We start from the raw sequence: 10,921 nt of genomic DNA on the forward strand, positions 1-10,921 counted from the left end.
TTACTGTTAGTTACTTATCGTTACTTGTCGTTAATTTAACTTTTTGTTACTTTTAGTTACTTTGTTACTTTTGTTACTTTTCTACTTTGTTACTTTTCACATTTTCGTTACTTTCATACTTTTAGTTACTGTACTTTTAGTTACTGTACTTTTAGTTACTTTTGTACTTTTAGTTACTTTTGTATTTAGTTACTTTTAGTTACTTTGTACTTTTAGTTACTTTTGTTACTTTTAGTTTCGACTTTTAGTTACTTTCGTACTTTTAGTTACTTTTAGTTACTTTCAGATTTTTAGTTACTTTTAGTTACTTTCGTACTTTTAGTTACTTTACTTTTAGTTACTTTGTACTTTTAGTTACTTTTTAGTTACTTTCGTACTTTTAGTTACTTTTTAGTTACTTATGTAATTTTAGTTACTTTTTAGTTACTTTTAGTTACTTTCGTACTTTTAGTTACTTTTTAGTTACTTTTTAGTTACTTTCGTACTTTTAGTTAACTTTAAGTATTTTTTTTTTGTTAGAGTCTCACCGAAATCTCCAGCGTTTTGAACATGTGCAGCACCTCAGAGAAATGAGGGATGACCCACAGGTTCAGGAGAGTTTTTCCATCTGCAGACAACAACTGCTGCTGCTGCTGCTGCTGCTGCTGCTGCCGACTCTGAAACGTGCCGCTTGAGAGGAAGAAGAGAATTCAGATAAAAAGTGTTTTACAGTTTTTTACATAAGTAACAGACAACATTTAAAAGCTGATGTGTTACTGTCCATTTAGATATAGAATTGAAGCTGGTTGTACCTGGGGTCAGGAGAAAGGTCAACCCCTGAATCCACAATAACTTTGGGTGCGCTGGTTTGTTCCGTTGTGAAGTGAGACCGACGGACGGAGGGGACGTCATCCAATAGAGAAGTTAAACTGTAGTAATATTCAACGATCTGCGCTCTGACACAGTACTGAGATATCCGTGGGCTGAACCTGTCGAAATAATGACAGACACACAGATCAGGATACGAGATGTGCTGTTATATATCGTCTTGTTTTGTAACAGAGTGAATTAAGTTGTTTTTCACAGACTTACCTCTTGAGAAATTCGATTATGAGGCTCCTTTTGATCTTTGCTGCTTCCTCCTGTCGAGTGAGAGAAACTCATTTGACTTCACGGACAAACGATCACACCCATCATCCTGCTCAGCTCCCTGGAAATCTATCCACCGCTGTGTGCAACTCACCGGGGTTTGTATGAGACCCCCCACGGCTCGTTTCTTCTTCAGATACGAGTTCAGCATCTCGTCACGCAGACCCACTTTTTCCAGCTGTATGGACACGAAGGCCTCCATCAGCCTGCAGTAACAAACAAGACTGGGTTTATTAAAGAGGCAGAACTAAAGCTCGGTTGATCATTACCAGTGTTATCTGTTTTGTAAAGTTACCTCTCCCTGGTGGTGGTGGTGGGAGTTTTCATGTTTGACTTCTCCTGCAGTTTGTTAGAGCTGCTTTTGAGTTTGGAGTCCAATCCTGTTGTGGATTTTACATCTTTATCAGAATGAAGGACTTTTTCACTCTAAAAACAAATGAGAAAACAAACTCAAATTGAAAAAACAAACAGATTGAAATGTTGTTTTATTTCCCAAGTGTCTTTAACTAAACTATTTTACATGGTCATGCCATCATTTTACTTTAATCTATTTTTATTTTTATATTTTACCCATTTCTATCTTCTTTATTTATACTATTTTCTCCATCAACTTGTTTTTAAAATTTTATACAGATTTATACTTTTATTTATTTTACTCTAATCTTTTAAATGAATTTTATTTTGCTTGACATGTATCCTGATCCAAAGGGAACCTCAAACTAACTCAGGAAACGCTCTTTGTCAACCTTTGTTTAACAAATGAGTATAAATATACAGTAGCAACAAAAGGAAATACTTCTCTGTCATATGTATGTACTGTGCTTGAGTAAATGTACCACCACAGTTAAATACACACCTCCGCTGATGATGTCACACTTTCTGCCCAATAGCAGAGACACGCCACTTTCACAGCACTTATCAGGGCGTTCTTCTGGGTCACCTGACAGGCCAAAGTCACCTGGAGGTTCTCAATGCTCTGAGTGTTCATGAGCTGTGAAAACATACGAAAATGGGTTAAAGAAAAAACAGTTTTATTTGTTTATTTTCTATATTTATGTTAAAGATCCAATGCTTCATTTGAACGTACATGACTGACCGCCTCCTCCGAGCTGAAGCTGAACCTCCCGACCTGGTCCCCGTCCAGCTCCTGGATGCTCAGAGGCAGGTGGGAGGGGCTGAACCTGCAGCAGATGGTAATCCACTTTAAAAACATACTTCAGTGCGGAATGTGGAAAAGCAGAAATACAAGAGCACACGAGCAGAAGCAGGACCGAGAGGTAAAAAAAAGTGCAAACAGCGTTTCCTGTTGCCCATCAGAGGAACAAGTTCAAAAGTACAGCTTCTTAATTAACTCTTAAACACAGTGTATGAATAAAACTCTTCCCTGGATGTGTCTGTAATGTGCAGTCGTAGATTTACTCGTGGGTATAAGACATGTGGGTGTTTTATTTACCTGTCCACAGACGAGTCATCCTCCAGCACCGCCGTGATAAAAATAGGCCTCTGCTCTGTTTGGTCTTTTTGTTCAGCGACCTCAAACTGCACCGGCCTCAGATGCAGGTGGAACTCACTGAAGCCGAGCTCCGAGGCCACGTTTCTGTACAACCTGGAAAGAAATACTGGACGTTACAACCTGACATGATACTGACCTTCATTAACTACTTATTAGATGAACTGCAGTGTCCAAGAAAGAGAAAAGGAATTTTTAATTTTAAGGACTTTAGACCACGGTGACTTTTAACTCTCAGAAAAAATTTATATTAAATTTGAACATCTACACATACTAAACAGACATTGAGTAGAGTCTGGTTAAATCTTCGAACTCAGTCTTAAAGCTGTTTACGAAATGTGAAAGAAAAAAAATTGTATTTTAAAGACTTTTTAAAGAAAATTTTCCAATAAAAAAAAAAAGGTTCGTCCATCATTTAAGTGGAGTAGCATGTATAAAGAATTTGATCAAATGGAAAACTTACAAAGAGAAAAGGTTTTCTGAAAAATCTGAACAAAAATAAATGTTAAAAAAGAAGGCAAAATAAAAACAATGATTTTCAAATGACTACATCCTTGTTGACTGAAAACGTTTCTTAAAGGCTCTTCTGGTTAACGATGTTTAAGTTGAATTGAATATCATGAATAAATGCATTAAAAAAAAAACTATCAATGTCAACTTTTCATGAGCCAATAGGAAATATAGAATATTATCTACAGTATTATCTACAGAATAAATGTACAGAACACGTTGTGAACCCGCTCTACCCTGATGTGACTGAGATCTTTACTGTGCCAGATGTGCCGTCTCTGAGGCCGACTCCAGCAGCCGATGTCGGACGGTGACGAGCTCCAGCAGCTTGGAGAAAGTTTCCACTGCGTACGACTGTTTCTCTCTCTCTCCCTGCATCGTGTCCTTCTCCTCTGCAGACTTCACCAATGACAGCCCCACGTTCTGCACCAAAACTGGGTCCTCAAAAAACACACCTGAGAACAACTGAGAGTGGAGGACAGGAAAGCAGAATGGAGTAAATCTGTTCCCTTTCTTTATGTGACTTGCTTTGCAAAGAGTCCAGAGAAATAAAAACCTACATCCTTCTGTATCTGAGAACTGTAGGAGGCTCCAGGTGAAACCAGGCGGTTCCAGCTCTGCAGGGCCTGATGCAGGAGCTTCTGCTGCAGGAGGAGTTTGTGGGAGACGCTGGTGGCTCGGTGCAGCTGACAGAGCTCCGTGTGAGCCTGGACTAAACCCTGATAGACCGCAGAGGCCAGGCAGAGGGACGGGTGAACCTCCAGGAGGAACACGTTCATTAGTGCAGGGCTGCAAACACAAGAAGGTAAAAACAGAGATACTAAGACCCCAACGTCATGAACTTCTAGAACTGACGTCTCTGTTCACTAACCTGCTGCCTCCAAGGGAGACCATGTGTTTGGGAACGTAGTTCAGTGGAAGACCAAAGTCATGAGTGGAGCCTTGCCGATCGTCTCTCCAGATGCGTTGGAGGTACTGTCGCTGTTTTTCAATCTGATGAGGTGAACAACACAATCTGTCACAAAGATTCACCTGAATCAAGGTGCCACACAACAAACTGCACGTGAACATAACTCGATGCCTCTGCGGACTTTCTGTTTTCACCTGATTATCCAGGACATTTTTGATGAGCTGCTGGTGACTTCTCAGACAGTCTGTCTCGGCCCTGTAGACCTGAACAAAGTGGTCCTGGTTCAGGTCCAGCTGCGGTCGACTGTGCATGATGTCAGTGACGACTCGGGCCAGAGCAAACCTCTCCTCGGCCCCTGCTGCGTGCTGGTAGGCCTCACAGTAACAGTTTAGGAGCTGAAGGAAAGAAGAAGAAACAGCACTTAAAAGGGTTTCTCATTCAATACATTAATTTGATCTTAAATTTGGTCTTGTGAAATGTATTGGTGGAACAGTTAGTAAATGAGAGGACAGACAATGAAGAGACATGAGAATAAAATCAGCAGTATTTTCACTCTACCTGCACTTTGCTCTCTAAAAACTCTGTCTCACACGTCCACAAGTCGAGCAGCACTGCGACTCGGTCCACATCTGTCCCGGCACAGGAGTGGACGTCAGCTTCCTCAGCTTTTCCCATTTTCTCCGTCTTGTATCTCTGGATAAAGTGAGAGCCGACGAGAAGAAGCTCCTTCTCCAGCTCATCCAGGTCCTTCAGGGCGGCGTCGTACACGATGTAGAACCCTCTCTGGTCCTGAGTGTGGACCACACGCTCCTCACAGCTGTAGAAATCATGAAGATTCTCCACCTCAGCAAAATCCATGAACTCTGAGCAACGAACCTGGAATACAAGGAAGTCGTACAGTAAGAAATACTTTCAAACCTTTTCTTTATTTGTAGATAGATAGATAGATAGATAGATAGATAGATAGATAGATAGATAGATAGATAGATAGATAGATCCCTTAAATTCATATCAGATAACAAATAGCAGCTGCAGTTCCCCAAATATGTTCTTTATCTTTATTTTGAGTTCATGTAAAAACAAGTCCCTTGTACCTTGTAGTCGACAGGAGTGTTGTGGTTGAACTGGAGCGAGCCGAGTCCTCCCGCCTCCCCTCCTCCTCCCCTGGCTGCGTTCATCCAGCCTGTTTCCTCGGCTGTGCTGCACAGCTCTCCCTCCTCCAGCTGCAGACCTGCCAGGTCAAAGGTCAGAGTCCTCTCCACGGAGCGCAGGTAGTTCAGCATCCCGAGAGAGACGCGCTGCGGACAAGAGAAACTGAAGGTGAATATGAAGCATTTGCAGGAGTCAGAACATCTAATCGAGACCGTGGGCCTCACCTGGAGCTCTCTGAGTTTGAGATGACGCAGGTAAACCAGGGACAGGTAAGCACCTCCAGTAACGAGGGGGTCTGAGGCTCCTTCATCCAAACTGTCATCCAGACTCAGCAGCTGCAGACTGTCCTCAGGAGAGTAGTTTTACAAAATACTCATGGGTTTTATGTTTCTAAGCTTTTGCATCAGTTATTCAAGAGATCTAGTGCCAATAAGAAAGCAAAGTTTATCTTTTGATTTGTGTAAAGTTTTACTTGAAAATCTCAGCGTAGCCATTTTAAAAATATTTTTTGATGAACAAGTTTTTCTCTTTTCATAATAAAAGTGTCAAAAATAAGGTTGTCTTATTATAATTTCACCAAGACCAAGTTGACATCTTCAAATCATCTAGTCCAAAAACGGTTAAATATATAAGAACCTAACAGGACCCAGATAATGTTGAGCATATTTTATAGGTGAATAGGTGAATAAAATATGTTATTAAATTGTTGGTCATTAATTTTCAGTCAAAATCATTGCAACATCAGAGAAAAACTGAAACAATATGATGTTGCAATGCTTTTGATTCTGTATATTTAACCTTTTTTAGACTTTTTCTGACAAAATAGATGATCTGAAGCTGTCTCCTTGGTCTTGAGGAAGCAAGACAAAATTGTTATACGAATTCAACCTTATTTTTGACACTTAAGATGAAAAGAGAAAAACCGGTTCATCAAAAAAGTAAAACAAATAAAACACACCTTTCGTTTGTTGACCTTTGACCCTTTAAACTCCTCTGCTCGCTGCCTCCGGATGTGGACGAGTGACTCTGTGTTTCCTGACGAGACAAACGTCACTTTTAATTCAGTCGACAGCGCTGAGGACAATGAAGACATCGTTTCTCTGAGCAGAAAACCGGATGATACATGCCTGAGTTAAACCTGCAGCTTTGTAAACACTCGTCCACGTCTCTGAGATTTTCTGTCGTTTTGTTTTGCTGCTGTGTGAGACGCACGAGCTCGGTGTGAGGTGTGAGTCACAGACGTGAGCGGCGTGGTCTTTTAGAGCTGATGACACTTGGAGCAGATCTGGGACCTGATGAGATACAGAGGAATGAAATAACTCAACACATCTTAAGATTGATCATTAAAAGGAAGGCTGGAAGTGTTATAAGATTAATTAAAAAATTAATCTTATAACACTTAAATCATATTTATCCATAAACCATTTCTCTGACAGTACAGATTATTGTTGGATAAAACTATTGTGAGAATGCTAATTTTATGCCACAATAGTTTTACAAAAGTTACAACTCTTCCCTTCCTGTTATAGAATCTGAGCTGAGTCTCTGTTCACCTGCAGAAACCTGCAGTGCATCCTCAGCAGCTCGTCCACACTTTTCTTCTCCTGCAGCTTTGTGACGAGTTTCTGCCGCCAAGGATCCCGACGGGGTTTCACCTAAAGAACAAAACCCAAACTGTCAACACCACCTGTCCTACAGAGGAAAAACCATCCACACACACATATATATAAAACAGGCTGCAAACAAACAAAGGGGAGCTGTTGAAGCACGTCATTTAACATCATAAATATTTTACAAATACACAACCTGTGACGAAGGTTCGAGGGCTCAAACGTTTGGGATGAGCCAACAACTTTATAGGATTACAGAAATAAATTTGTGGTGTGCCCTTTTGACCTGGATGTATAAATGATCTCGGACCTGAATGAAAGGAATCCAGTTAGCCTCCTTCCTCAGAGCCGCGCTCGCACTCTTCCTCCCCCACTGACTCCCTTTGACCTCTGTGCCGTCGTACTGAGGAAACGTTTTCATCTGCTCCTGTCGACTGAAGATCCTCCTGAACTCTCTCCACACCTTAGGAGACAGGGGCCATGATTTATCTGAATCAATCAACCTCATGTCATTTAAACACATGGTGGTGACGCAGGGACAAAAACCTGGTTTGTTATTTATGCATGTGATGCTGTGTCGTCCATTAAGCAACGTTACCGTGCTGAACAACTCCATCTCGTCTGCAGCCGTCCTGAGTTGTCGGGCATCACACGACAGGTGGAAGTAGTCGATTAAAGACTGAAGCTCAGGTAGAAAGTCGTCCAGGTGAACAGAGAGCGGGAGGAAGTTTCCTGTTTGGCCTGAAACGCTTTTTCCTAATGCCAATGTGCGGTCAACATTTTCGGTGTTCAAGATTTCGCCAAACAAAAGTCACAGAAAAACACAAATCTCTATGAAATTTTGTGTCAATAATCATGATTTTGCAAGAAGAGTTTTACAAGAGCAGCTGATCACATGGTCTCACGATAAGGTCCAATTATCGGCTTCAAATTGACAGGAATTCAGATATATTCGAAAAATTATGGTTATGTTGAGTGATTATTATTATTTTACCAGTAAATCAGTATGTTTTGGTCTTCTACTGAAAATAATCCTATATTCAAGAAAAAACTAAATCTAATGGACAAATTACTGTTGAATGTAGTGGAAATATTCACAGTCCACAGAAGAAAAGCCTTAGATTCTCTATACTTGTTGAGCTTTTCCTTATCTTTTCTAGTCTCATTATCTGTTTTTCAGATGTTCATGACCGTTGCAGATCTCTTATTCTCCTCTCGGGGGGTTCTTTCTTTTAACTAAACTGACCAGTAGATTTCCAGGCGACTGCTGGTTTGACTCTCACCCTCAGCATCTTGCCCCTGATGTAAAGATTCCTCCTCCTTCGTGACGCTTGTCTGAAATTCTTCTTCTTTCCTTTCACAGGCTGGTACATAATGCAGCACCTGTTAAAAAAAACAAACACATGCAGTAATAATAAATAAAAAGACGAACACGGTGGATGACTTTAAAACAGTCTGTGTGTGTGTTCACCCTGAGGAAGCTGTGGATGGTGTGAACAGAGTGCAGGTGGCACACGAGCCAGCGGAGGTAGATGAGCAGGTCGTCCTGAGAGAGCAGGGGAGCAGGGTTTCCTCGTCCCGTCAGGATCGTCTCTCTGCTCACCGACAGGCGGCGAGCTCTCTGAACAGCGTCCTCGTACTCGCTGTTTAAAAATCTCACCTGATCCTGAGAGAAAACAAGTCTGATGTAACTGTAAAGTTGTGTATTGTCAATAAAGGTATTTAACATTTTCCATTAGTATACCTTTAATTTACTGTGTTTGAGTTTTTTCCCTTCTCATTCTGCAAAGATTTATTTTAAAAATGCTTGTTTCTTCATGTATTTATGTTAAATTTAAACATTTGCAAGCTGTATTCATATGTATGGATATATCTGGATATACTTATACTTATTCCAGACGGGGTTTACTAACATGTACTTCCACTGTAGATATGAGAGCTTTTAATGCAACCTTACTGTTTTAATTCAAATGAAATTATCGCATAACTCATGACTCTACAAATCAATACAGTTGATTTATTTCCTTAATGATCAATAATTTCATATTTTCTCACTTTACACCCCAAATTAAAAATGTGAATGTGCATACAACAGCAGAAAAGGAGCCGTGACACAAACAGGTTCACATATAAGGAGGAAGAAAACCTCCTGTCATACCGAGTGTTGATGCGTTACTTTTGTAAAATGTGTTTTTTCATGCTGTCACCTTGTAATGAGGATAAAGCTTCTCAATGACGCTGGCGTGGCGGCAAAATCTCCTCCATCTCAGCATGAGCAGATATTTGATCTGAGCCAAGTGATATGATCTGTCAGCGTAAAACTGCGGGAGGAAACACAAGAAAGGAAGTTAGTTTCAATTACATTTCTCTTTTTATCTTTTGCTGCCGTTGTATCCCATGGCGTGGGAAGTTTTATAAATGTGGTGTGGTGTGGTCAGGCCTCACCTGGTGCAGGAGAGCAGGCAGACTGTCAGCTGTGTGTTCCAGACTGAGACAACTGTCCAGCTCCCTCTGCATCACATCAGCCTGAGACTGAACAGGAGAAGCTTCAGCCACCTGCAACCAAAGAGGAGTCACATTCACTTTGATTCAAGAAAAAATAAACGAGTCTAGATTGATTTTTAAATGACTAGGAAATCAATAAATCAATTTTCCTTGGACTCGATAAAAATGAAAATGGATTTTTACTGTCTCACCTGAAGCCCCCTCCTCAGCGCATGTCCCCTCTCCGCACGGAAGAAGGAGACGTCTTTCGGCGGCAGAACAGAACTGAAACAGATATTTATTTAAATTATTGAAAAGCTTCTATTACAATAGATTCCATTCAGGCATGTTTAAGACATAAAAATACTTCGTTAAATTACATATACTCTTTGTAACTCATGGAACAAGAATTAAAGAATTCATAAATTATAGAATTATACTGTAAAATATTTATCATATATAAAAATCTGTATTTTTTATTCATCATATTTGAAATATAAAGTTAATTGATTATGGAAATATATTATAAAACACTCTGCTTATATATATATATATATAACTTTTCTGTATATATATATACAGAAAAGTTGAATTACCTCATTAAAATTACATATATTCTTTCTCAGTCATGGAAAAAAAGAAAAAAATTGTTTTTATTGATTAACTGCTGGACATGATGTCTATATATTTATTTTCTATTCTCAGTGTGGATCCACCGGACATTTTGAACTTCCAACTAGTTGTGATGTGTTAAACTCAGATTAAAGGTGAACACATCAGAATCAGAATCAGATTTTATTGCCAAGCAGGTTTACACATACAAGGTATTTGCTGTGGTGTATTTGTGCAAGTATAAATATTAAAAAGTATATAAAAAATATAAAAAGCTCCAACATCCACCAGAAGCAACAACAAGCAACAGAGCAAGACACATTTTTGAGTGGAGGCAGAGTTGAGTTCCAAGTTCCTGCCAAAACAAACACTAAGAACAGTTTGCAGCTGAAATACAGTGTGTGTATAAAAATCCCCAAGCTCCCTCACCTGTATGAAGTAAATCCACTCTCCTCAATGTGTCCCCGCAGTGCTGAGAGCTGATGTGAGAGCTCGGCCTCCATCTGCTCCACTCTGACGGAGGAGGAAACTCTGTACACGTTACACATGGTGCAACTTCTTCTAGTTCAGGGTCAACACGTGTAGAAACTGGTAAGAAACTGAGGTACAAATATTTCAAACACGTCCTGAGAAAATCTGTGCGCCCATGCTGACTTGTTGTGTCGTATCCATGGAGACAGGAGCGGTTTCCTCTCTTTGGCCTGAACTCACACAGTAGCTGCATCTGATCAGTAGAGGGCTCTCACATCACATTTGTCAGAAAACCATGACGTCAACGCTGCTGTGCTGTTCAGATACCGCCCACATTACAATAATATGTAATAAAAAGTAAATGGATGATAAATGATGCACAGAGCAGCGGTTGTTGGGCAGCTCCCTCCTCAGCAGTCAGGGCTCCTGCTTTCCAAAACCTTGACTTAATTGAGCGGGGGCCACTCTTCTTGGATACAGCGTGTGATTGGTTCTCAGTCTGTGATGAGATTGTCCAATAGCAGATCACCTCCT

At 40.3% G+C, this 10,921-nt stretch overlaps 2 protein-coding genes across 5 annotated transcripts in view; both read right to left on the reverse strand.

Moving 5' to 3' along the window:
• Positions 1–9,144, reverse strand: part of si:ch73-242m19.1 (coiled-coil domain-containing protein 162) — a 19,017-nt gene extending 9,873 nt beyond the window's left edge. For 3 of the 4 annotated variants that reach the window (XM_047341646.1, XM_047341645.1, XM_047341643.1), the window contains exons 1-20: positions 9,028–9,144; positions 8,292–8,486; positions 7,131–8,203; positions 6,764–6,865; positions 6,169–6,502; positions 5,435–5,552; positions 5,153–5,356; positions 4,617–4,934; positions 4,253–4,453; positions 4,020–4,141; positions 3,709–3,937; positions 3,408–3,613; positions 2,582–2,734; positions 2,216–2,309; positions 1,985–2,119; positions 1,424–1,554; positions 1,223–1,334; positions 1,072–1,121; positions 792–968; positions 528–669 (exon numbers count right to left, since the gene is read on the reverse strand). In XM_047341646.1, the coding sequence (XP_047197602.1) occupies positions 528–669; positions 792–968; positions 1,072–1,121; positions 1,223–1,334; positions 1,424–1,554; positions 1,985–2,119; positions 2,216–2,309; positions 2,582–2,734; positions 3,408–3,613; positions 3,709–3,937; positions 4,020–4,141; positions 4,253–4,453; positions 4,617–4,934; positions 5,153–5,341 (2,259 nt within the window). In that variant the 5' untranslated portion in view covers positions 5,342–5,356; positions 5,435–5,552; positions 6,169–6,502; ... (2 more) ...; positions 8,292–8,486; positions 9,028–9,144. The remainder of the gene's footprint in view (positions 1–527; positions 670–791; positions 969–1,071; positions 1,122–1,222; positions 1,335–1,423; positions 1,555–1,984; positions 2,120–2,215; positions 2,310–2,581; positions 2,735–3,407; positions 3,614–3,708; positions 3,938–4,019; positions 4,142–4,252; positions 4,454–4,616; positions 4,935–5,152; positions 5,357–5,434; positions 5,553–6,168; positions 6,503–6,763; positions 6,866–7,130; positions 8,204–8,291; positions 8,487–9,027) is intronic. The other variant, XM_047341644.1, reaches the window with a different exon arrangement.
• LOC124852600 (putative uncharacterized protein C6orf183) lies at positions 6,272–10,464 on the reverse strand. The gene is made up of 10 exons (XM_047341699.1): positions 10,346–10,464; positions 9,517–9,589; positions 9,266–9,376; positions 9,028–9,141; positions 8,292–8,486; positions 8,067–8,184; positions 7,419–7,576; positions 7,131–7,283; positions 6,764–6,865; positions 6,272–6,502 (listed from the first exon to the last, which is right to left on the reverse strand). The coding sequence occupies exons 1-10, from the start codon at positions 10,462–10,464 to the stop codon at positions 6,272–6,274; spliced, it is 1,374 nt and encodes a 457-aa protein (XP_047197655.1).
• Between the last annotated feature and the right edge of the window lie 457 nt (positions 10,465–10,921).

This window comes from Hippoglossus stenolepis, chromosome 10 (genome assembly GCF_022539355.2).
Source record: "Hippoglossus stenolepis isolate QCI-W04-F060 chromosome 10, HSTE1.2, whole genome shotgun sequence".
NCBI classification, from domain to species: Eukaryota; Metazoa; Chordata; class Actinopteri; order Pleuronectiformes; family Pleuronectidae; genus Hippoglossus; species Hippoglossus stenolepis.